At 42.8% G+C, this 27,241-nt stretch overlaps 2 protein-coding genes across 2 annotated transcripts in view; both read right to left on the bottom strand.

The window, feature by feature from the left end:
* Positions 1–26,729, bottom strand: part of LOC137536532 (elastase-1-like) — a 53,905-nt gene extending 27,176 nt beyond the window's left edge. The window contains exon 1 of the mRNA XM_068258748.1: positions 26,451–26,729. Within this exon, the coding sequence (XP_068114849.1) occupies positions 26,451–26,547 (97 nt within the window). The 5' untranslated portion in view covers positions 26,548–26,729. The remainder of the gene's footprint in view (positions 1–26,450) is intronic.
* LOC137535786 (uncharacterized) lies at positions 7,303–11,762 on the bottom strand. The gene is made up of 2 exons (XM_068257689.1): positions 11,689–11,762; positions 7,303–11,614 (listed from the first exon to the last, which is right to left on the bottom strand). The coding sequence occupies exon 2, from the start codon at positions 9,325–9,327 to the stop codon at positions 7,303–7,305; it is 2,025 nt and encodes a 674-aa protein (XP_068113790.1). The 5' UTR covers positions 9,328–11,614; positions 11,689–11,762.
* Positions 26,730–27,241: the final 512 nt, after the last annotated feature.

Below are 27,241 nucleotides of genomic sequence, written 5' to 3'. Positions count from 1 at the left end.
CTGAATAACACAGTGTGCAGTGAATATTAATTAGCCATGTGGCTAGGAACAATAGCTGACTCCTGCAGTGTACTCTGCCCGGAGATTTATCAGTGCTACGCGCTGGACTGATTACAAGCTGCTGTAACGTCTCATTAGCAGCCGAGGGGAGGGCCCCAGAATGCTTTGCAGTATAGTATGCGGCTTGCGTCCTGCTTGGGTCTAACAGCTTTTCTGATAAGCACACATCAAAGGTAAGAGAGATTTTTATCTTCACTTTTTGGCTTCCTTCTAAACTGTTTAACACAGGAGAATAGAGGTTTAAATTAGCTTCTGCAGCCTGACAGTTACTCTTTAAAAGAATATTGTCCCTGACATTCCAGACTCATGAGTTCTTCCTCATAATTTTACCACCTTGTCTGGTTTTATAGAATTGTGTTGGCCTGAGTTTAAAATTCTACATCATTGCTCACTGGTGGTGAGCCACACTCTCTGCTGAAGCATTTTCACACTTCAAATAAATTTTAAAGCCTTGTTCATACTATCACTTGAAGTGATCAAAAATAGATCCCTCGGGTGATATTTTGGGGCCCAGTCCTGCACAGCCATGTCGCTAGCCTGCAGGCTAGTGATGCATTCTCTTGCTATGTCAGTAAGGAAGGGAGAACAAGATGGTGCACAACAAAGCGGGAGGGGTAAGAAAGAGAACACTGGCCTCGGGCCTGCACTCAGACAAGATGATCTGGTACTCCAGATCTCTTGCTGGCACATTGGGGCTGTTGCATATGTGCTAGATTCTCGGCAGAGCCATCCATGACCATCCACCTTGGTCGAGAACCATCAATCATGAATACAAAGCCTTCATGGCACAGTAATACCTGCTCTTTGTCAGAGAATCGGTTAAACATGTCTTTGCTGTCTGGTATTTGCCAGATGATTACTTTGGTCTTCCTGATCATTTTTGTTCCTTGTTCCTGGATATTGTATTACCAACTAATTCCTGAGTTGTTCATTTATGTTTGCTTTTCCTTTGATCTCCAGTTCTCCATTTTGACCATGGCTTGGTGATCATTATCCATCTCACTTGCCACCTGCCTCAACCTCAGCTTGATTCCACCTATTGGCTATTTCGGAAGGAATCAGGTAGATATACCGCTACACTCCGGCAATAGACAGAACTGGATCTGGGCGGCCTGGGCCAATATTCAAGCTAGAAGAAGGAAGTGGGTCCACTTCAATATCTCCAAAATTTATTAAGGACCACACCAGGTCCGAAACATGTCAGCATCGTGCATGTCTTTCTGCTTTGGGATAAGTCCTTAATAAATTTTGGAGATATTGAAGCGGACCCACTTCCTTCTTCTATTGGCTATTTCCCCGCATAATATGCAGAGGCTTCCTTCTACTGAGGTAAGTATCTAACTTGAGGTACGCATTAATGTATGCTTTGTATACAAAGACAACTTTTTTTATGTATGAAATGTACATTTAGTCATTCGTACATAGCAGGGGCGTAACTAGACATCACTGGGCCCCCCTGCGAAACTTTGGATGGGGCCCCCCACCCCCCTAGCTTTCTGCACAGGAAAACTGAGGACTAATGTGTTTTCCCCATGCAGATAAAAACACTTAGACTTAAAGGAAACGTCAGGCAATCTATGCTACCCCCAGATCTACTTACCCGGGGCCGGGGCTTCCTCCAGCCCCTTGCAGCCGACAAGTCCCTCCTTGCAGCTCTGCTCCCAGTACATACATACACACAGCCATATTATTTTACTACATGAGAGCACATACTACATGGAGGAACATCAATGACATGCTGAACATAAGATATATGTAACGATTGGTGTCAGCACGCAGAGAGAATCTGATTATTGATGATCTGCAGAATCACCTATAATACAGATATAATGCTAACCTCTGGACACCTATAGGTATGTGAGTGTTTGGTGTAACAGTAATACTTTGAGTGATGCACCTGCTGAGCAGGCGATATAACCGTAAACAGACACTGCTTCTGGGAGCACAGGAACCTTCCAGCAGCCTGAGGCTCTCCAAGGGGAGGAGTCAGGCTGGAGACAGGAAGGGCCAGAGAGTGAGTGACACCTAAAGGTGGATGTCACTATCTGATCTGGAGACTATCTCTTAAGGGGAGAAATAGCTCTCGAGGTCGGGCATGCCGGGTCGGCAACACACTGACAGATAAAGTACAAAGACAGAAGGCTGATTCGGTATCCAAGTCAAGCAGGGTCTGGCAACGGCATATCAGATATGCGAGGTACCGAATCAGAAGACAGAGGAGTAGTCAGAAAAGCTATAAGTCATAACATATATCAAACAATGCCTATTCTGGGTGCGAGGTCCTTGGTCTCAGCACCCCGGAACTAGTCTGAAGTATACACAGATGATAATACAGTTCCCTAGACTGGGTGCGAGGTCCGTAGTCTCAGCACCCTGGAACTAGTCTGAAAGATAACACAGATGGCAATACAGTTCCCTAAGCTGGGTGTGAGGTCCTTGGCCTCTACACCCTGGAACTAGCTTGAAGTATAACACAGATGATAACACAGTTCCCTAAGCTGGGTGTGAGGTCCTTGGTCTCTACACCCTGGAACTAGCTTGAGGTATAACACAGATGATAACACAGTTCCCTAAGCTGGGTGTGAGGTCCTTGGTCTCTACACCCTGGAACTAGCTTAAGCATAAACAGAATACAATTCAAATAATCTGGCTAAGTGTGAATTCCCAGGTCCACCTGGTTCAAACACACTGAAGGATCTGACTAGGTCTGAGTGCTTCCACGTAGTGCTCGCAACGGCAGACAACTTGCAAGTGACCAGCAGGAACTATATATGGAGTAGTGCTCTCCAGCTCCACCCCTAATTGCTCAACCAATAGTATCCTGCTCTGGAGTCAGCTGATCGGCGTGGTCAGCTGACTCTTCCTGCTTAGTATAAGAATTCTGCCTCTCAGCGTGCGCGCGTGTATTTCTAAGCCTATGTGCACTAACAGACTCAGCCACACCAGACACACGCTGCCGCGTGCAAACCGCCGCGTGGGACGCGGAACCAGCCACCTTACTGTTGTTGCATGCGGCGGCTTTTCCGTGTTCTGCCCTGCTACCAAACACACGCTTCCGCGTGCAAACCGCCGCACTGGACGTGGAATCAGCCGTCTGCTCAATAGCACATGCGGCGGCTTTTCCGCAATTTCTCACAATATAGTATCAGTGTAACTTTGGCAAAACATTCAGAATGTCACAACAAGCTCTCTATGAAGCAGCAACAGTAATGCTGGGGATGCACGGTACGTTTCTGCACCATGTATCAACCAGCTGATCCGGACAGCTGATAATATTCAGCTGGCCCGATCAAGCCGCTCGACCCCCGCCCGCTCGATGAGCGGTAATCTATCCACGCGTACGCATTGACGAGCGGGGACGCGGCTGGGGTCCCGTGTATTCCCAGCATAAGACATCAATCTCCACTCCATTGAGTTGTAAAAGTATTCAGAGGCCATAAAGTCATTAGCCCGTGTGATAAGAATCTTGGAATCCTTTTGCTGAAAAGGGAAAGTCTACAACTTTTTTTTCAAAATGTAACTCATTTGTTTGTAAAGGCATTGTCAAGTCTTTAGACCTTAGCTGCAGTATGAGACAGATGTTTTTTACGAACCCTAGGAGGCAGGGACAGTGTACAAATTCCAAAGTGTGTGTGATTCCTTATCTGTGTGGTGGACACATACAGTCAATATAACAATGCTGTGAGAGCAGAATAAGTTTTTTTTCTCCATGCCCTTAGCTGTCAGTCTCTCAAACTTTTCCCCCCACGGGGCCCCTGTGGCGTCTGGGCCCCCCTGCGGAGGCATGCCTTGCAGGGTCTATTGTTACGCCCCTGATACATAGGGGACTGTCTATTCTACTGTGTTAGCCTCCAGTCAAAGCAAAAACTTTGGCTATACACAGTATTTCATATTCAATATGTCCTTTTCATATTCTTTTATGTATAATGTTTGATGAGAAAACCTTATGTTTCTACAGCTTGCTCTTTCAATCTATTGAAATTGCCAATAGGTTGTATAATCCTAGTTCCACAGTGAAGAATATAATTGCAAAATAAATATATATTTTTCATCTGTCTAATTACACTGGTCTTTTCTTCCTTCCTTAACTTTATATTAGCATTTAAAGAAAAGGTAATATAAAATGTAGCACGATGTTAGTCATTTTTTTGGGTAAATCTTTACATCAAATCAAAAAGAAGACTGATATCACAAGAGATAGATTGATGGATGGATTTACTTCCAAAAAGGAACAGCTGTGATCTTTGTTTTAGGTAACAAAGAATGGGACAGAATCACTGGGAGTAAGGGCTTTTTTACACAACACAAGATTCCTATTCCGATTTTCAAAAGTCCTGCATGCTGCGTTTTTTTCTGAATTTTATTCTTGTGTTGCTAGCATCCAGTGAAAACAGAATCGGAATATCATTGCAATTTCCAGTGTAAAAGAGGCCTAAGAACGCTAAAGATTATAGCTACAGAATAAGGAACTAGGAATCTGAAATAAAGTGTAGGACAGAATCAGAGTTAAAGGCCACAGCAGAATCAGAGTCAAGGGCCACAAAAGAATTAGAGTCTTAGGTCACAGCAGAATCAGAGTCAAAGGCCACAACAGAATCAGACTCAAAGGACACATAGGGCTTGATTCACAAAAGGGTGCTAACTTAGTTAGCACGCCTAAAAGCCCCTTAGCACTCCTAAAGCCCTTTAGGCCGCGCAAAAGTTTTAGTTTAAGCGATGTGTGGTGCGCGCGAAACCTTGCACCGGGTTCGGCTAAAACGTTGCATCTAGTGCGACGTTTTGGCCGCACCCAGTGCGACAGTTTAGTCGTGCGACGTTTCGCGCAGCGCTAAACTTTATGCGCAATCAATAAAACCTTTGGGCTTAGCACCCTAGTTAGCACGCCCAAAGCTTTTAGACGTGCTAACTGAGTTAGCACCCTTTTGTGAATCGAGCCCATAATCTTTAGGTAAGAACACAGTAGCCCCAGTAAAAAGCAGTAGTACCAGCCACAGCAGAAGCAAGGACAGAGAGGCCAGCAAAGCATTCTGCTGACATGAGTTGATCCCCATTAACTGTCTACGACAACCACACAGCTAAGCAGTCTGGTTTAATTAACCATTCCTGTAAATTACAATAATTTCTGACTGATGACAACCATCAATACTTCTGCTACCTAGATATAACATGTATGGGACAAACTGGATCATAAAAAACAAATAAACAACAAATGCTTGGAGTAAATTTAAATCTGTAACATAATGATTTACTGTAAATAATTCAACTTTAAATCTAGGCACTCATGGCTAGTTTTCTGTAGCCATTAATTCCAGGGTTTGTGTGATGGTTAGCTGATACCAAATAAATAACTCAATGGCTAAGCAAAGACATTTTAAAGAAGCATTCCTTCAAGCGCAATCGGCCCGAAAATGCTGCATGCAGAGTGATTGTCATTTTATACAAATCGCAATGCTGCAGTGTGAACACTTCCATTGTATTACATTGTCACAGCACTTTGCTGATCACCAGTGATGAGCAAAGTGCTAAAAATCTCTGAAAAAAAGTGTTACAGTGTGAACTAGCACTTTAAGTAATCCGCCAAGAACTCATTGACAAGCCATTGACAAGACATTCTGAATTGAAGGCTGCAATATTCTGTGAAAGCTGTGCCAGGGCCCCACCCACTCGCAGCTGTAACATTATGCTAAGCCAAGCAACAGACAAAAAAAACCACACATTTTGAATCAGGGAGAACTAGTTTCATAATTTTAGTTAAAACTAACCTGGAGTGAAAAAAAGTATGAGATATTGTATCAGTAGAATTAATCCTATATAGAACCTTCCTGGAGACCCAGGGCCGCCATCAGAAATTTTGGGCCCCTCACACATCATCAGGCCTGGGCCTCCCCTCCCTGGGCCCACCCACTGGTTGCTGTGCCCACCCACTGGTTGCTGTGCCCGCCCACTAGCCACCCCACCCCCAGTGTTGGTGCGGGAAGTGCGCTGCGCCGAAAAATGTGCATGGCTCCGACACTGAAGAAAGCAGCATGCACAGCATGATATGGCAAAAAGTAAGCATGACCATGGCATGTTGTGAGTGGAGCCAAATACTAGCAAAATACAGGTAGTCCCCGGTTAACAAATGAGATAGGGACTTGTAGGTCTGTTCTTATCCTTTATCCTTTCTCTTTTGTCCCCCTCTTTTCATCCTGTACCTCTTTTGTCCTCCTCTGTCTCACCTCAGTTTGTGCCTCTTTTGTGTCCCTCTGTGTGACCTCATGTTCCCATCTCATCTCTTTTCTCTCTGTGCCTCTTTTTTCCGCCTCTGTTACCCCTGTGCCTCTTTTATCCCCCCGTGTAACCTCTTGTCCCCTTCTGTCTCTGCTCGTCCCCCTGCTCTAGCCAGGTATAGGTGCCCCCAGTATAGGTATGCAGGCATAGATGCCCCCAGTATAGGTAGCCAGTTATAGGTTCCCCCAGTATAAGTAGCCAGCTATAGGTGGTGTTCCAGTATAGGTAGCTTGGTGTAGATGCCCCTAGTATAGGTATCCTGGTATAGCTGGTACCCCAGTATAGGCCAGCAAGATACAGGTGCCCCCAGTATAGGTATTCAACTATAGGTGGTGCTCCAGTATAGGTAGTCTGGTATAGTTGCCCCCAGTATAGGTAGCGTGGTATGGGTGCCCCAGTATAAGTAGCCAAGTATAGGTGGTGCCCCAGTATAGGTAGCCAGGTACAGGTGGTGCCCTTAGTATAAGTAGCCAAGTATAGGTGGTGCCCCAGTATAGGTAGCCAGGTATAGGTGGTGCCCCAGTATAGGTAGCTAGGTATAGGTGGTCCCAGCCCCGGTATAGGTAGCCAGGTATAGGTGGTGGCCCAGTATAGGTAGACTGTAGCCAGATTTTGGAAAACTGAATACTCACCTTCGGTAGTTTTCCTTTCCTGGTGTTTCTCCATGTCAGCATACTAATGGGCAAAAGCCCCGCCTCCTTTTGCCCAGTAGGACGTCTTAATATGTTAAATAGCCTAGTTTCACCCCATGCTGATATTCTATGTAATTTAGTACGAGCCGACAGCACAGGGTGGGCCCGTATGCTGACATGGAGAAACACCAGGAAAGGAAAACTACCGAAGGTGAGTATTCAGTTTTCCAAATTCCCTGGTGTTTTCCATGTCAGCATACTAATGGGCAATAACTAGACAGAACAAGGGATGGGTATGCTGAACACACAATTTAACGAGAATCATATAAACAAAAATCGGTCACAAGGCATTAGAGACTGATAAAGAAATTACTTTTTTACCAAAGTCTACAGCAGTCAAAGCTGCTGGATCTACACAGCGGTGCCTTAAAAACGTATGACCCGAAGCCCAATTGGCCGCTTTACATACATTCGAGAGAGACACCTTTCCAAAGGATGCCCAAGAAGAAGCAAGACTTCTTGTTGAATGGGCAACAATGTCCTGCGGAGGCTGTAAACCATTTGATTTATAGGCCTCTTGGATAACTGATACAATCCAATTCGCTAATGTTCTTGTAGAAGCCATTTTGCCTTTTCTATATCCCCTCGGAAGAATAAACAGGCGATCAGAATCTCTGAAAGCTATTGTCGCTTCTAGATAGGCTTTGACAGTAGAGGGCAAATCCAAAGGATGAGGTTTTGACGGATCCTCTACAGACTTAAAACTTGGCAGTGTCCACTCTTGGTTAAGGGGGAATATTGAAGTTACTTTTGGCAGGAATGATTGAACCGGATGCAAGACCAGCCTATCTTCATAGAACACTAGAAAGGGGTCTTTGTGTGAGAGAGCTTGCAACTCTGACACCCTTCTCCCCGATGTAATGGCAACAAGGAACACAGTTTTCTTTGATAGATTTTGTATGGAGGCTGAGTCGTTTTGCCAGTCTTTTGATTCCGACAGAAAATTTAACACCAAAGGTAGATCCCACTTGGGAAATCTGGGTCTTATTGGAGGTTTAAGTTTAATTGCTGCTCTAAAGAGCTGCTTTATTAGAGGGTCTGACGACCAGGAGATTCCTGAAATAGAGGATATTGCGGAAACATGTCGCCTCAAGGTTGAGTAGGAAAGCTTCAATTCCAACCCTTTTTGCAGAAAAGATAGTAGATCAGTAACTTTCATATTGGATACTTGAAAATTAGCAGCATTTGCAAACTCATTAAACGTTTTCCAGACCCTATTATATGATGCAGAGGTTGACGGTTTCTTTGACTTTAAGAGTGTATTGACTACGCTGGATGTACACCCTGAAGCTAATAGCCTAGCCCTCTTAAACGCCACCCCATCAGTTTGAGACGTTGAGCATTCCGGTGGTAAACTACTCCCTGTGACAGGAGACCCGGGAAGACTGATAACGGGATCGGATCTTCCATTTTTAACTGCCACAGGAGAGGGAACCAGGGCCTCCCTGGCCAGTAAGGCAGAACTGCTAGCACCGTTACCTTGAGGACTCTTAGTTTCAGAAGAAATCTGTGAATCAGAGGAACCGGTGGAAATGCATATGCTTTTGTGAATCTCCAGACCTGTGTTAGGGCATCTGTTGCTATCGCATTGTGATCCGTTAACCTTGAATAGTACAGAGGCACTTTGTGGTTTTTCGATGAAGCGAACAGGTCCACTTGGGGATGACCCCACTTCTGTACTAACAGGAGAAAAACAGAGTGGTGTAGGGACCACTCGTTGTTGTTTAGTTGATGTCTGGAAAGGTAGTCTGCTTGAACGTTCTGTTTCCCCAGCAGATATACTGCAGTCAAATCCAGGAGGTTGGACTGGGCTAGAGACATGATTGGAGTTTACTCTTCCATGAGACTTAGTCTGTGAGTCCCTCCTTGTTTTTTGATATACGATACAACTGCTACATTGTCTATTCTGAGCAGAACTGCTGAACCCCTCAGGACAGGCAAGAAATGCAGAAGAGCCTGATACACAGCTCTCATTTCTAAGATATTTGACACTAGATCTTTTTCTTGAACTTTCCAAGAACCCTGAGCTACCTGATCCGTATACACTGCTCCCCAGCCTAGACCACTGGCATCTGTGGTCACTATTTCCCATTTGGGCTGAAACAGGAAGCGTGAATTGTCCAGATTGTGAATGTTCATCCACCACGTCAGGGAACTCTTCACACGATGAGATAGGTAGATTTGCTGATTCATACTTCTCTTGTCCCACTGAGCAAGAAAATTTAGCTGAAATGGCCTCAGATGCCAATGTGCCCAGGACACCATCTGTATTGTGGATGACATTAGGCCCACTATCTTCAGACATCTCCGAACTGAAATGTATCTCATTTGGAATAGATCCTCCAGAGAGTTCCAGATCACTTGCATCTTGTGCTGAGGCAACGATACTGAATTTTGGACTGTATTCAGTGTTGCCTCAAGAAAGTCCATCTTTTGTTGCGGTACTAGCTGACTCTTCTTGAAGTTTATGATCCACCCAAACTGCTGAAGAATCTCTATGAGGATTTTCTGATGTTGTAGAAGGAGTTGTTCTGAAGATGCCAGGAGAATGATGTCGTCCAGATAATGTAGGACGCGTATTCCCTGAACCCTCGTGAACGAAATAATGGCAAGGAGAACCTTTGATAACGTACGCGGAGAGGTCGCTAGACCGAACGGCAGGCATCGAAACTGTAGGCGAAGCCGACCTACCGCAAAACGCAAAAACCGTTGGAAACCGTGAACGAATCGGGACATGGAAATATGCGTCTTTGAGATCTATGGACGACATCCAATCTCCTGGCTGAATTGACATTATAATTGACCTGAGAGTCTCCATTTTGAGCTTTGGTATGAGTATGAATCTGTTTAGGCTTATGAGGTCTAAAACAGGTCTCAGGTCTCCTATTTTCTTCTTTACTAGAAATATCTTTGAATAGTAACCAGTACTTTTCTCTGAATGAGGCACTACACTGACCGCTTTCTGACGTATTAAGTCTGAAACATAATCTTCTAGAATTTTTTTCTTTTGTAAAGTCTTTGGAATCTGTGTCTCCACAAACCTGGACTTTGGAGGACGTCCTTTGAACGTCCACCTGTGCCCTTCTGAGACTGTTTTGTTTACCCAGGAATTCTCTATCTTTCCCGCCCAGATGTTGCCAAAACAGAGTAGTCTCGCACCCACTGGTACACTCTGGACGGGCCTCATTCAAAAGGACTTTTTGGCTTCACCAGCCTGTTGAAAAACTCTAGACTTGTTCGCTCTCTGAAAGGGTTGTGACTTCCAACTTCTTTTAAACTCCCTTCCAGGTCTATAGGATTTTGCCTCATTAAATCTGTTATACTGCTGTTTCTTTACTTGAGGATACTTTGTTCTTTTAAACTTTCTGTCCTGTGGAATAAGTCCGGATTTACCCCCTGTGACTCTTGAAATTGCACTATCCATTTTGGACCCGAAAAGATTTTTTCCGTCAAACGGTGTTTTAGTCCAGGACTGTTTGGACGTGGGATCCGCGGACCATGGCTTTAGCCATAGTGCCCTTCTGGCCATAATATTATAAAGCATAGACCTACTGGAACTTCTCACTGTATCTTCTGCTGCTGCGCCCACAAAATCTGAAGCTAGGCTGAGCTCTTCTAAACCAAAAGTCACATCTTCTACTTCGGCACCTGCATGAATTGATTTCTGAACATCTTCTATCCATACTTTTAATGCTTTTGCTACTGACGTCAGGGAAATTCCTATTCTTGTGACTTCTCCAGAGGCTAAGAACGCTCTTTTCAAGTCCTGGGCAATCTGGCGATCCATAAGATCGCTGAAGGAAACTGAATCTTCCAGGGGTAAGGTGACATTTTTAACAATCTTCATTAATGACGCATCTACAAGCGGATTTGATGCCACCAATACTTCATCATTTTCGGACAGCGGATACATTTTTTGTAATTTGTTTTTTAGTGAGGGTTTTTTAACTGTCTGTTCCCACTCGTCTGTGATCAATTCCCTTATTTCTTCTAACAATGACACTTAATTTTATTTAACTGTTTATAGTATCTCTTTTTCTTAGGTGATGTGATCTCATCTTCCCATTGTATTGCCTCTTTAACGCTTGAAATAAAGGGAGGTACTTAAGAATAAATCAAAACCAACAGTCTCTTGATCAGATTCATCCTCTGAAGAATATTTTTCTGGAGAGAGAGAACGAGAAGGACCTGGTCTGGAAGTCGTCTGACTAGATGTCAACTCCTAGACTGTGTCTTTAACCACCTGTTTGATTAAAGTGGAGACCTCTCTATCTTCTCTTGCAATATCCAGGTGGCAAAGGTCACAAACTTTTTTATTAGGTAATGCTAGCCTTCCACAGATCCAGCAAGTCTCTTTGCTAGGAAATGCAGGTTTCTGTATATCAGGGTTAAAATATGGTTCATATCCCCCTAGAGAGGCATTGGAAGAAGACGACCTCTTGTGAGATGGTGAGCGAGAACGTGACTTTTTGTCCCTTAAAGTAACCACAGATTTAGTTTTGGGCTGGCTTTTAACACTGGAAGGACGTGAGTGATGGTCTGTGCTGCCTCCCTCCCAGGCATCTTCCTTATTGTTTGATTGAGATTCTTTTCTGCAAAGAATATGCAGAGTCTTAGTATAATCTTCTGGCTCAATTAAATAAAACCCATCACTTACCAACCTTACCTATTTGATTTCGACTTCGATTTCGATTTAGACTTCGAATTCGAGTTGTGGTGTTTTCCTTTCCTTTTCCCCATAATAAGCAGCTATACAAACAGAAAGATATTGGATTTACCAATCTTTTATTGGCAGCCAACCAAGTACTAAACTCAACATATACCGTAGAGTTTAATACAATGCGAATCAATCATTATATGCCTAACATAAAGTATATGTATATTTATATGTATATACATTTCAATCAAACATATACCTAAATAAAACATCTATATAAACAAAATATACAGATATCATATGCATATCCTACACATATAAATACATATACACACAATCAAATCCTCATCAGACTCAGTGTATATGCATGTATATATATATATCTCTTCCAATTTAAGCAGCTAGTACAGGCTGAGAACAAAATGTACTAAGGAATTGCACCAGAGACACACACACACGCTTGCCATAAGAGATACTCTTTTGAAAATCATACTCACTACTTCAGTAGAGGTGGAAGACCTGGCCACCACGGAGAGAGCACTGCACCACGACAGAAGGAAGGTGCCATAACGCTTCCTTATATACGCGACGGAAGCGCGTCAATGCAAGGGCAACAGCGCCCACAACCAAGATGGCCACCAGAGTACTTCCTGTTTTCGGAAGTAAAAGAGGAAGTTGTCACGCGCGCGCGCGCATAGGAGCTGCAGGCAGACTAAGTGTAGGACGCTCTCCCGGGATCCTGTAATAAACAGACCACAGAGGGAAACAGCGCGCCGCCACCAGCAACAGGTAAAATGTTTAAATAGAATAACACTGCTGGCACAACATAGCTGCGGGGAAGCTCAATACCATTTAGGTATCTAAAGAGCATGCAGGAACTTTTGAAAGCAAATGCCCCAGAGAACACCAGAGGGGGCTACATGTCTTGTGAGAGCATTTAGCTGCTTAAGACATGGACCACAACAGCTGAGCCACACTGTTGGTACCCGCTACAAGCGGAGGTAAGGTTCAAGAGAGTAGTCCTGCTGGAGGCGAGGACATCAAAAAGAATATCAGCGGGGGCGCATGCGCGGCGCGATCTGAGATGGCCGCCTGATCTCCAAGCTGCCGTCCAAGTCCCTGCGCCGCTACGGATAGCAAACGGCAGTGCAACCCGAGATCGACAATAATGGTGGGGTGAGAATCCGGAGTGTCGGCGGAGCAAATCTATGGGCTGCAAACGCTGTTCCGGGTGAAAGCAGAGCCGAGCAGTGGACCATTACTTCCTGAGGCCTAATCCTCCCTCACAAGTCGAGCACTCCAAGATGGCGTCTAAAGCATCCAAGACGGACCCAGCGGCTGAATACATTACGAAAGAGGTACTAGAGGGGTGTTTAGCAGACCTGCACAAAAGGGTGTCACAATCTATAAAGGACACAATAACATCAGCTTTATCTGACATCAGATCTGATATTTCTATTGCGCTATCGCGCACTTCCACCCTTGAGCAAGACGTAAGCTCTTTGCAAAGCAGGTGCACATACCTCGAGGAGGAAAACGCTAGATTGACGGACTCAGTGGCGGCCCTGCAAAGATCTCAAGAGGATAGTGAGAACAGAGATCGCAGACAGAACTTACGTTTTAGAGGAGTTCCTGATTCAGTTCGCCCTGCAGACATCAAGCAGTTCTAACTAATCTCTGTGAGACTTTTTCACCAGAAACTCCAAAAGAGATGTGGCGTTTTGACAGGGCTCATCGTGCAATAGGCCCCAAACCCACTGGAGCCCCACTCCTCCGTGACATTATTGCCAGCTTTCATTTTTATGAGGCCAAAGAGTCTATAGTAACGGCAACCAGAAATACGATCTCCTACAACTATCAAGGTATGGAAATACAAATCCTAAACGATATTTCTCCCATCACTTTAGCAAAACGGAAGAAACTCAGACCTGTTACTCAGCTGTTACGGGAAAAGGGAATCCCCTATAGGTGGGGATATCCCTTTAAACTGATTGCCGCTAAGGAGGGAGTAGTACATGCAATCTCAGACCCAGAAGATTCTGGAGATCTTTTAAAAGGTCTGGGCCTCCGTCTACCAATTCCGGAGCCCTCTCCTACCAAAGACTCAGATAACACTCACTCCCCAAATCATCAATCCGGATCTCCTATTAAAGAGCAGGATGACTGAACTAGGGTGCCATTTCTGTAACTTTTACAAGATCTGCGGAATGCAGGGACAGGGGGGATTCGCTTGTTGATCGGATGTGGCCGGTCGAGCAGTGTATGTTTCCCCTTTCGCGGTGTGAAGAGGGTCACACCCAGCCTGAGTTTATGTTAAACTCGGGTAAAGGTAAACTTAAACATGTTCCGCTCTACCTATTTACATTATATACTGAGGTGCTTACAGGTAGAGTCATTTTCTTAGCCAACAGTATGCAATTTGTTCTTTGTTCTCTCTCTATACTTTTTTCTTTTCTCTCATCTTTTCTTCCTTCTTCAGAGTCGGGGACCCAATCAGTAGTTAAGGAAACTTTGGGAGGGGGTAGTTCTGGGGCTCTTGTGCTATATTGGTCAAGCAACCTAATCTGGGACGATCATGGTTAAATTCTTAACATTAAATGTTAAGGGACTTAATTCGATCAGAAAGCGCTACTTGGCATTACGAGATTTGGAAAGATCAAAAGCAGACTTTATTTTTATGCAAGAGACAAGGTTCTCTAGTCTCAAGCCAGGCTTTCTGAAAAGCAAATCATATCCTGTAACGTATCTAGCCAGTTCACAATCCAAAAAAGCAGGAGTAGCTATTATAATTCGCCATTCTTGTCCCTTTTTAGTGACTGATGTTTGCAAGGATCCCCAGGGCCGCTATCTGATTATACGTGGTTCACTACATGGAATTGACATGATTGTGGCAACTATTTATGCTCCAAACGAACATCAAACACCATTCCTAGACAAAGTACTATCTAAAATTTCAAATATGGGCTGTGCTAATATTGTAATAGGCGGGGATTTTAACATGATTTATTCTCCTACTATGGATCGGAAATCTGGCTCTCGTCTGCTCAATTTTAAAGCAATATGTTCTGTTTCTCGTAGATTCAGGGATCTCTTAAAGCAGTATGGCCTTCTTGATGCTTGGAGAATACAACATCCTCTCGAACACGATTACACCTTTTATTCACATAATCACGGTACCTTTACCAGAATCGACCATATTTTTATTTCCCCTCCTCTTCTTTCCTGCTTAACAGATTCTCATATAGGACCCATATCGTGGTCTGACCATGCCCCCATTGATGTCATTTTAAATTTGACCCACTCTCCCTATATCCCTTCAGTCTGGAGATTAAACGATAGCATACTTATAAACGAAGAAGTGGTAGAGGATATTACACAAACACTGCAGGAGTTTTTCTCTATCAATGAGGGGTCGGTTACCAGTAAAGCAATTATTTGGGAAGCTCACAAGGCCACTATAAGGGGTAAATTCATCTCACTATTGTCCAGGCTTTCTGCCTTATATAGCAAACTAATCCAAGAAGAGGAACAGTTTAAAAAATCCCCAACCTCTGCAAGGTTTAGCCTCCTTGAGAGCATCCGTAAATCGATTTCAGACCTTCATTTCACTAAAATTGAAAGAGCTATATCCTTTACCAGACAATTATTCTATGAAAGAGGGAATAAGGCACACACCATCTTAGCCAAGAAGTTGAGGGGGATGAGAGCCAGAAATACGTTTTTTGCATTAAAGGACAAAAAAGGGAACATGAAGTATGATCTCAGGGAAATAGCCTCCATATTTAAATCATATTTTTTAGCCCTATATAACTTACAGCAAGACAATAGCACACCCCAGCCTAGTCTAGCCCAGATAAGTAACTACTTAAGAAGTTGCGGGTTATCCAGACTATAACCAAGTCAGGCGGCTTCATTAAATGCTCAAATTACATTAGAAGAAGTCAGAAATACCCTGAAACCCTTGAAACCGCATAAGGCACCTGGTCCGGATGGATTTACGGTGGCATATTATAAAAAATTTGCTGATCTTTTACTCCCTAAATTAACAGATTTATTCAACGCCTTTACTGATCAAGAGCGGATTCCGAGCTCTATGCTACGCTCTCATATGGTGGTGATAACCAAACCTGAGCGCGACCCCTCCGATTGTAAGAACTACAGACCAATATCTCTCATAAATACGGACTTCAAGTTATTTTCTAAACTCTTAGCAAACCGATTATCAGTACTCATGCCATCGTTGATCCATCTAGACCAGGTGGGGTTCATTACAGGGCGATATGCTGGAGACAACATCAGACGTACATTAAATATTATTGATTATATTAATCATCATAAAACTCAGTCACTTATATTAAGTTTAGATGCCGAAAAAGCGCTTGACCACTTAAATTGGTCTTTTTTGTTTCAGACTCTGACCTTTATGGGGATCTCAGGTAACTTTTTCCATACCCTACAAAAATTATATCTCAATCCATTAGTAGCACTTAAAATTCCATATACAGATCCTAATAACTATTTCTCCATTTCTAACGGAACACGTCAGGGCTGCCCCCTGTCCCCTTTGCTATTTGCGCTTTCTATTGAGCCTCTGGCGGCTAGGATAAGGGGCAGCCCTGATATCAGAGGTATCTCTATTGGGGATCAGGAATATAAAATTTTGTTGTTTGCTGACGACGTGTTATTGACAGTGAGTAATCCACTAATCTCCCTGGCATCTTTAAAATCAGAACTTGAACTGTTTGGATCTTTTTCTAATTATAAGATCAATGATACTAAAACAGAAGTTCTTCCTTTAAATATTCCTGACCGCCAACTTTCCTCCATTATGATGGGATACCCTTATAGACTACAACACTCTTCATTAAAATATCTAGGCATAAACATCCCTAAATACATATCTCAAATAGTTCAATATAACATCACTCCCATGATTTCTAAATTGATGGTAGATCTAGCTAAATGGTAAAACTATCCAATTTCATGGTTTGGCCATATGGTCTCATTTAAAATGACCTCCCTCCCAAAGTTACTATACCTAATGTCTGTCATGCCATTAAATATACCTAAACATACTTTTCTTCCTCTACAGCGTAAGCTTTTTCAATTTATTTGGCACCATAGACCACCTAGGATAGCAAAATCAGTATTAATGCTTCAGCGCCAACATGGGGGACTTTCGGTTCCAAAACTTTATAATTATTATGTAGCCTGTCAACTACGTCAGATGCTAGCCTGGATTTCTAAATCCCCACATGCCTCTTGGTCACAAATGGAATTTCATCACTTTTCACCATGGCACCCTAGTTCTGGTCTTTGGACTACTTCTAAAACAATACCACAATCAGCAAAAATATTTTCATCCATTACAAATAATCTACATTAATGGAAGCTACTCAGAAGAAAAATGGATCTGCTCCCACAGAACTCAATTCTACGTCCTGTATTAGGGTCTCCTGATTTTGTTCCTGGCTTAAGTTACTCCAACTTTTCAGGATGGCACCCTCATCACATCCGGTTCATTGAGGACTTACTGGACCCTTACGACAACAGATTGCTATCATTTGATGCTCTAAAAGAAAAATTTCATTTTGATAACTCTCAATTTCTCCAGTTTATGCAAATCAGGAACTTTCTGCGTTCTTTATCATCATCCCTGACCTTTCCTAAACAGTCAGAATTTGAGCGTATTTGGGAGATGGGTCCCCAACAAAAAGGTCTAATTTCATTATTATATTCTTGGGTGAATGACCCAACTTGTTGCAATCCTAGTATTAAGCACAAATATATGACTTATTGGGAGGAGGCATGTGATATTGAGATAACACAGGACTCATGGTCTAAGATATGGGTTAATGCAGCCAAGACTTCTATTTGTGTAACAACAAAGGAAAATATTTATAAGATCATGATGTTATGGTACAGGACCCCCGAACGCCTTCATAAGTGGTACCCCGAGGTTTCCCCACTTTGTTGGAGATCTTGTGGGAAGATTGGATCATTACACCACATTTTCTGGTCCTGCCCCTACATTAGTACATTTTGGGATGAGATTCTTTCACTCATTTTACAGCAAACGGGAATTTCGGTCCCTAAAGATCCGTGGATATGCATTTTGGCAAAACCAATGTTTGGAATTAAGACTTATACCCAGAGGTTACTTAATCATTACCTATCAGCTGCCAGATGCTTGATCTCTAAACACTGGAGAGACCAGAATGCACCCACAATACAGGAGGTCTTGGCTAAATTATCCCATGTATATAGAATGGAGTTACTTACAGCTAAGGTTACAGATAAATACTATCAGTTTAATAAGGTATGGGGAGAAACCACTTTCCATTCCTCTATGTGATGGCAACAGGACATTACTGTTGAAGTCCCCGACTCATCCTCATCCTCTCATCTTCCTATCTTCCTTCTCTTCTTTTTTTCTTTTCTCTACTTTTTTCTATTTTCTAGTAGTTCTATAGATTCTTTTCTCCTTTCTTTTTCTCTAATTTCCTTTAAATAAGGTTCAGCGTATTGGAGGGATTTAATCAGTTAGTTATAAACAAGTCATAATATGAGGACTGTGTTGTGTAGTTGTGTGAGTCCCCCTCACACCCAACACAGTGAGTTATATATCTGCATAATTTGTTATGACATTTATCTATGTATGATCCCTTTTATATGTAATAATTCAGATGTTGTTGTAAGTATGACAGCTTAATTTCCTCCAAAGTTGTTATGTACCATTAACATTTTTATTAAGATTAATAGAAAAAAGTTACGGTAAGTAAAAAAAAAAAAAAAAGAATATCAGCATGGGGTGTAACTATGCTATTTAACCTATTAAGACGTTCTACTGGGCAAAAGGAGGCGGGGCTTTTGCCCATTAGTATGCTGACATGGAAAACACCAGGGAAATAGGTGGTGCCCCAGTATAGAAAGTCCGTTGTAGCGCAGGGTCACTCATCTGCTCCCCACGTTCAAGTGCTGATGTCACTCTTCTCTCAGTGGGGGGCCCAGGACCCCCAGAAGCCCTGGGCCCCTCACTGCAGTGTTAGTTGTGCCCCCCTGATGGCTGCCCTGTGGAGATCCATAGTCTTATTTTGGATTTAAGGGCTGAAAATCTCAGTCTGAAGTATAAGCCATGTTTAACGTCACACTCACATTCACACTGAAAATTCAGTGCCCACACAGACAAATGATGACCTATGAAACCGTGATGCTGCAATTCCTTTAGGGTACCCTTGCTGATGCGAATTTTTTTCAAAATGCTTTAACTGTGCCATGCATGGTTATGGAGATTAGGATGCATTGTGTGGAAAAATGTAGCTGGCAGCATTTTTCATCCGACGTGATTTGGATGCAGCCTATTGGTTTCAATAGACCGCAATTCTGCATCCAAAATTGAGTGCAGGAAACTGCTGCAATTCAAGTGCAGTGGACCCTAATGCTATGTCCACACTATGTACATTATGTAACGCATCGCACACTCTGCACATAATAACATGCATTTTCAAATCATGAAGGATTGCTATGTGACATGCGTGTAATCACACACCAGATAACGTGGTCCGTTACTAGATGTAAACATGTCCATGTATGGATAGTGCAATTTACATGCAGCAATGCACATGGTGTGAATGCATGTGAATGCACTATTAGCCGCTATGGTTGGTTTATCCAATAATTAATAGTTTGTGTGCACAAGTGATTGAGCCACATCTGAACTATGGTTGCATTGCATTGCACTATTCTAAACGTGTGGTATTCCATAGGCAAACACAGGAAGAGGGGGGGGGGGGATTACAGCTGTCCAGAATCCCCCCTCAGACCAGGGCAGTGTCTTGGGAAAGGCACACGTTGAGACACCAGAATATCTGCAGGTATCCTGCAAGCGCACAGCATTGCCCCTTTCTTTCCCTGCTACAGCTGACTTTGGATGGAGCAGCAGAGTGTGTACAGAGCATGGAGTAGCTCTGGGGAACTTAAGGCCTCTTTTTCACGGACTGTTGAACGTCATGAACGACGTCACACTGATGCGTAGAGAGTGCCCGGCAACAGGAGCACAATCTAGGACGCGCTCCGCCGGCCAGTGCAGGCGTACTACTCCGGGTCAGAGCGACCCGGAAGTAGTAAACCCCCCAGAGATGTTCGCCCGGCGAACCGTTCGCCACATCACTGCCTATCAACTGTCTGTGGAAATGAGGCCTGAGGGAGACCTTTAAAGATTCACCCCCCCCCCCCCCTTGAAAATTGCCCATGGTATTCTGCTGTATCCAAAATATCACAGATGCATTACAAAAGTGATATGAATGCAGTGCAGCTGAAGCAAGCATATGATGCAATCATTTATTGCATTTGTACCATAGCTTGTGTTGTAAACAGGCCTCAGAGGATAATTTAGCATACCGTGTAATAGAAAGATCTTACGTATATAGAATGGTGGTAAACAACATTTCCTGATGAGTCTTAAGTTAGTATTTGCAAACTAGACATTAGGCCCGTATATTAATTGGGGCTAGGTTGCCATTCTGTGCATGTGCAGGATCACAATTCCACGTGTGCGCCCACTGAAACTCCCATTAAAACACTGATATAAAATAAATGGCAGTGAAACAAGTATATTGTATACTTTTTTGCATTCCCTGCTAGTAAATATTATCTACCATAAGCCACTTTTTGTTCTGAACATATTTTTATTTGTTGTCAGTGGACACATTGAGTAATGAAACACCTGTGTCATTATTTGCCATGTGCCGTGTGATGACACAGAGCTTCACCTGACCTTGTCAACACATATGGGTCAATAAGCAAAGTAAAAAAAAGGCCTGTTTTGCTAGTTACCTACATAGCTGAGTTTTACCAGTATTTGTATACAGTATGCTTCCAGTGAGTTTTGCTGCTCTTTGGCAGAGACTCATACCATGCCATATCTGATCACACATTACAGTAAGCACACTTTTATTATCACATTTATTACAGTTATTTTATCTTTGTGAATTGAAGACATGTAATCAGAGGTGTTACAACACCCCCCAGTGCAGGGACACCCAGGGGCTAAAGAGGGCCCCCTTCACCTTCATAATATGCAAAGTAGTGCAGAAGAACAAACATACCTGCTCCAGCGTCTCCGTAAGGCTCCTAATGCATGCCACTCCAATTTTCTCTCCTCGTCACAGCAGTCGTTCAGTATGCAGCAGCGTACCTCTATTAGGCTGCCAATGCATATCATATGACATATATTCTGGAGTCTTACAGGGGAATGGTACTGCACACTGAATAGTTGCTGTGAAGAGGTGTGGAGATAAGAGTGCCCATTGGTGAAGCAGGTATTTATGCTCTGCTGTGCTGCTCTGCATAATTGGATGGCGTTGTCTTTGAGAAATGGAATGGAAGTACGAAATCACTGCAAGCCTGTTGCAAACTCTGCAGTGCGTTGCTGCATTATCCGTACCTACCACACAGATTGTTATTACACATTATTAGCAATGCTAGTCTATGGCAATGCATGGTGACATGGTAAATGTAAACACTCGATCGCAGCATGGTAATGCAGTGACGTTCTTCCTGTTCAGCAGGGAGTACGTCACTGAGTGGGGGGTGGCGCTACGCATATTACCCTGTTGGCGCACTGAGCGCAGGGTAATATGGAAGCGGACTTTGTGCGGTGCGATCATCCTGCCCCCAGACTTTTCTGCCGCGTATCGTGTGAAACTAGCCTCAATCTTCCTCCTATTATGTTGACCTTGAAAAATTGGTAAGCAAGAGAAATTTAATTTTCTTATGCCTCTCATGGATACTGAAATAGTCATAAAAAGATACTAGATGCACACAGCACACTGTAAACTAAGCAATGTAATTATTCAGAGGTCCCATGTACATGGTTAAAGCGGGATTGTCACCATAAAAATCACATTTCAACAGCAACTGGTCTGAGTGTATTAAGTGACAAAGATGCTAATCCTGCATTCAAAATTTTCAATTTTTTTTCTGCTGTTATGGTTTGGAGTTATCACATACTTTAGGAGTACTGGCCCTTTAACCCCCTTGCCATTATGATTCTTTCCAGATTTTAGGGTCTAAAAGAGGTGCAATTTTTTCCACTCTTTCAGACCCTAAAACCTGAAAAAAAATCACTCTGGTGGGTAGATCTGCGGCAGAATTAAAAATTTACCTTCCTGGGCTCCAGCACTGCAGTTTTCACTTTGACCACAAGATGCCGCTTATATACATATAAACAAACTTCTCTATATTTCTCTAATAAGTCACGCCACCACCGCTGCTTCGCTGTTCCGATTGGCTGCCGGGTCCCCGGAAGAATAGCAGGGACATGGGGATCCCGGCGGCCAGGGAAAGACCCCACACTGCTGGGGAGAGAGGCTGGACTCCCGCTGTGCAGCGCGATCGCGCGTGGGACTCCAAAACTAGAGGTAAAGCACTGCACTGCCTACCCCGACCTGAGCTCGGGATCACCGCTAACAGCTTCTTTTTTCTACCCTGAGCTCAGGTCGGGAAAACCGCCAAGGAGGTTAATAGTCAGTGCCAAACATGCATGCTGGGAGTTATTTTTATCTATAATATATTCCTCCTCTTTCATTTATTTCCCTGCCTAGCTGCCTATCTGAAAACGAGATCCTCTTCTCACTTGTGTTTACAAGCAAGGCTGAGGTGACTCAGCGATTGGAGGAGAAAAGAAAAAAAAGCTAAGAAATGACATCAGTATTTAACCTCAAACTGTGGGCAAAAGCCATGGTTCCTACCAGGAACAGAATTCTCTTAATATATATATAAAATTCACTGAAATCATGTGGACAGTACATTACATGTACATGTGTTATGTAAGTAGATCAAGTATTTATCTACTTATACATGTGTTTTTTTTATCCCTGGCATAGTATGGCTAATCCTACTGCTTTAACATTCTAGTAGTGAAATAATACATATGTAAAGAGCTATACATACTGTAAGTCCTGAAAGAGGGACAACTTAGGTGCAAGGTTGTCATACTGCACATGTGCAGGCTCGCGGAGCCGCACAGGTGCTTGCTTGCAGACACCACACTGTAATTTGAAATGTCGTGACCCCTGAGCATTGTTCACCCCCTTACCCCACTGGAATCTGCTCAGTTGTGTGCCATATCATAACCACCCCCCTCCCCCCCCCCCCCCCCCGTTTTTGAGTATCAAATGGAATAATACATTAACATTAATAATACATTAACAAATGCATTTTCAATTAGACCACAATGTGAGACTGATGTGTAACACAGGTATATTTGTCCTTCCAAATCCTACATGATCTGCATTCTCACTTTTCCTAATAGGATAGCATTTTTTTATTTTATTTTTATTAAATCATTTGAGCACTCAACAAGCAAAAAGTGCTACAAATTTCACAAAAAAAGGCATACTGAAATAAAAACAGAAACAACTTATTGTGAATATTTTTTAAAAAAAAAATTGCCTGCATCTGATACTCTTTATCAGATACAGTTTATTACTCCTCTTGCATTTCTGAGATAACTCTGTTTACATTATAGGGTTGGGAACACTGCAGGGAGATGATAGCTGCTCCTGATCAAATCTTTATTCAGAGCATTACATTCAAATATCTTTATTTCTAAAACGACAGCAAAAGTTCAATTACACTTTAATTCTTTAGGAATAGATATTCATTCCCCAGAAATGAGGGGCTGGTATTGTTATCAGGAGCCTATTAGAAGGGTGTTATCAGATGATTCCCTTGTAAGCCAACCCCAGGTCCTGCCCCTTGATGTGTGATGTGGTTGCCCCCTCTTGTTCCTGAGCACCATAGATGGTGCCCAGGAACAAGAGGGGGTAACTACATCACACAGCCCCTTTTCCTTAACATGTACAAGAGTGTTTATCAAGGGGGAGGAGGATTTCTGCCCATTTTGAAGAACATTCACCCTTCCCATGCTAAGAACCATGTTGGCTGGTAATGTTCAGATAGTGAAGCCCCATGCCATTTTGGCAATGCTTGAGCGTTAAAGGTACATGGGATTTGTTTTTGTTTTTTTTAAGAAAACAATTTAAAATAAAAACTTAAACTCAATGTGGTGTGAAAGATTGCTTCATTCTGCACCATGCTACATTTTGTACATTGCATCATGTGAAACTAGTTTCCCCTAGTCATCGGCGTCCGCATGATCGGTAAATGGGGCATGCGCACTCCCCTGGCCAGCTCGCTCCCCCCTTTAGAATGAAGTGATGCGGGCGGCAGCGGCGGGACACTTACGCTATTAGCAGGCGCTCGAGTGACTCTCTCTGTCTGTGAGCCACTGTGCTGGTCTGAACTAGATACAGAGAGTTACTCGCGCCTGCTAATAACGTAAGTGTCCCGCCGCTGCCGCCCGCATCACTTCATTCTAAAGGGGGGAGCGAGAGAGAGAGGGAGCCCCAAAGGTGAGGGAAGGGGGGGGACTTCCTCCCTTCTCCACCGCTGCCACACGCTCCCTTTTGTCTCTCCGCACTGATCGGATTGGTTGAGCAATTTTACGCTACAAATTGGATCATTAGTGGCCACCTAAAAGGGGCACTATGGCGAAAAATTGTAAAATTTAAAATATGTGCAAACATAAACAAATGAGAAGTACTGTATATTCTGGCGTATTAGACTACTTTTTAATCCTTGAATATCTTCTGCAAAGTCAGGGGTCGTCTTATATGCCGGGTGTCATTGATGCCGGGTGATATGCCCTGTCCTGTGACCGTCTCTCAGATCTCGCTGCAGACGACTGTAGTGAAGTGACGCAGGCGCACATATGCGAGATCTGAGAGGCAGAGGGAAATGGGATACAAGAGCGGGCCAGAAGGGTGAAAGACACGTGTTTTATGGGCACAGCTCGATCTATTCTTCCATACCGCTCTGATAAACAGGTTGACATGGAGAGCTGACCAATCCAACTAGTCAATCCCCTGTATATTGTTATATACCGGGTACCACATGCAGTACAGCACCAGTATCTGTTTTTACATAGCACCAGTATGTGATTTTTTTTAAAAAAAAGTATTTGGTGTGCGTTGGAAGAGGGGTAGTCTTGTGTGGTGAGTGTATCCCATACATATATATTTTATCTGGAAAACTTGGAGGGTCGTCTTATATGCCCAGTCGCCTTATACAACTGAATATACAATATGTTTTTTCCAGAGTAAAATGAGCCATAAATTATTTTTTTCTTATGTTCGCTTGACTTACAGTAGGTATTAGAAATCTGACAGAAGCGAAGTCCATCTCTTCATGGGGGGATTCTCAGGGATTTATTTATTTTCAAAAGCACTTAGTGAATGGCAGTTGCTCTGTCCAACTGCCCAAAAACTGTGTAGGGAGCAGGGAAGCTGCCAAGCATCATTGTTTAAATGCTTTTTAAGGAATATGTAAAGAATAAAAGCCTTGCTGAGAATACCCTATGGAGAAATGGACTAGTCCAACACCTGTCGCTTCTGTCAGATTTCTATTACCTACTGTAAGTGACAGGAACATAGGAGACAAGTACTTTATGGCTCATTTTACTCTGGAAAAAAACATATTCTTATTTGTTTATGTTTGCAAATATTTTAAATTTTAAAATTTTTCCCCATAGTGCCCCTTTAATGTAATTGATAGAGAAATCTGACAAAATGTGCAGAATTATCCTGTAGGATGTCAGTTTTTGTTTCCTTGAACATGAAAAACACATTAAGCGTGAACTAGTCCATTGATTGACATATGTTTTTCTGTGCAGAAAACATGCAGGAAAATAGTCAAGGGTATCCCCTGCCTAACGCTATTAAGCACAATAAGAGGTCATTCATGAAATAGTTTTTTGTGAATCAACCATACAGTGGCTATCATCAGGGGATCACTAACAATGCTGCTATCATGTTATGTCTGTTCAGTTGCCCAAGTAAGTAAGGGTCTACAATTAAGTACCATTTAAAGTCAGAATTATCACAACATTGGTCACATATTGGTGTCACTTCTTGCTTTTCATTTACATACTGTATTTATATTAGTAGCATTGCGTGAAGTACTGCCAGCGCTCCACAGATGGCTTGGCTGAAAGGAGGACATCTTTTCCCATCAGTGAACCCTGAGGGATCTCCCTCCTGCAACCGTCTGTCTCCTTTGCTACACAATCTTTTTTTAATTACACAGAATTATTTTTTTTTTATGCATTATTTATATACGATTGATAAGACATACAGTTTACTCCATTCAATAGTTTGTGTCTTAGGAATAAGATACATCTTTCTCCCTCATGCCTACTCTCCTCTCTCCTCTCTCTCTACTTCTCTCCCCACCCATCCTTTCTTTTCATCCAAACCCCCTTCCTCCCCCATGGGTCCTTATTTCTCTTTCAGCCTTTTCTCTTTTTCTTTCCCATTCTCTTTCTAAATCCCCTAACACACTCTCTCTCTCTCCAACTTAAACAATATCTCCCCTCCTTGAACAATCTCTCTCTTCTCTTTCTATATCCCCTATCTCTCTCTTGCCCACAGTCCATCCATTTTTTACTTTCCTTCCTTTTTTCTTTTCCTCTTTTTTATTGTTTATCTTTCATCTCACCTCTTTGTCTCTCCCCTCAACCCTCTCTCACCCTATGTTTTTCTCTCTCAACCACAACAGACAAATAATATTTTCCAATATCTAAATATTGCTAATTTTAGCAAGAGATAAGAAAACACTAACTCAAAAGCATCATACGTTTACAGAGCTGTGGTCTAATAGCATCAGCAAGTATTCCACGGGTAAGAAACTGTCTATCCTGAGGGACTTACCTAGGTGTAGAAACTTGGGGTGGATGATGTGCTGTGGCGAGGTTGCCTGTGCTAATGACAGCACAAAAAGCAGGATAAGAAGACCCTTTACAATCATTTCCAGGTGCCTGAACTGCGGCAATGAGGACAGTGATGGTATTTATACAGCAGAGGCTGTGTCATGATAAGCTTTACACTGGGGACACAACACAAACTTTTGCTGTTACCAGGGTCCTGATAAATGCACATACAACAATACACTGGGATCAAAACACATAGGCCTGGATGGTTCTTCATGTACCTAGCATTCTAGCTAACTGACCACTGATAGTAATATCAGCACTTTTATACTGAGTGAGAGAAAACAGGCTTAGCTTGGACCATGTCACACCATGGCACGACAGAGAAATAAATACTGTATGTATCTCTTTATGGAAGCAGCAAATTAATTCTATTTATAATGTTTCAAAAATAGAAATTGCATTTCTTTTAAGGAAATGTCTTAACTGCTACAGAAATAAGAATCTATTCTAAGTCAAGGGTCCTTATTCAATTCACTTTTTCTCCGAAGGGCTTGTTTACACAGGCTTCTACAGGCAAGTGTCCTCATCACTTAATGCCAGGGTCAAACACCCAACATTAAGATGAATAACAGCATTAATCTCAATGCATTTATCATCGATTGTCAGCTATTGAACGAATATTGCCTGCAATCAAAATTCCTGTAGCATCCCGTGGTGGTTTTGTTTGGCGGTTCTGTGTCCCCATGGGGTTAAACCGCATATGCTGTGCAACAACGGAATGATGGGAAC

Source organism: Hyperolius riggenbachi, chromosome 10 (assembly GCF_040937935.1).
Source record: "Hyperolius riggenbachi isolate aHypRig1 chromosome 10, aHypRig1.pri, whole genome shotgun sequence".
NCBI lineage: Eukaryota > Metazoa > Chordata > Amphibia > Anura > Hyperoliidae > Hyperolius > Hyperolius riggenbachi.
Note: the sequence above shows the minus strand (reverse complement) of the source record. Positions and strands in the feature narration are given on the sequence as shown.

Bases quoted from the DNA above. Each gene is read 5' to 3' on its own strand.
- LOC137535786 (XM_068257689.1), bottom strand. From the start codon at position 9,327: ATGTCTGAAGATAGTGGGCCTAATGTCATCCACAATACAGATGGTGTC.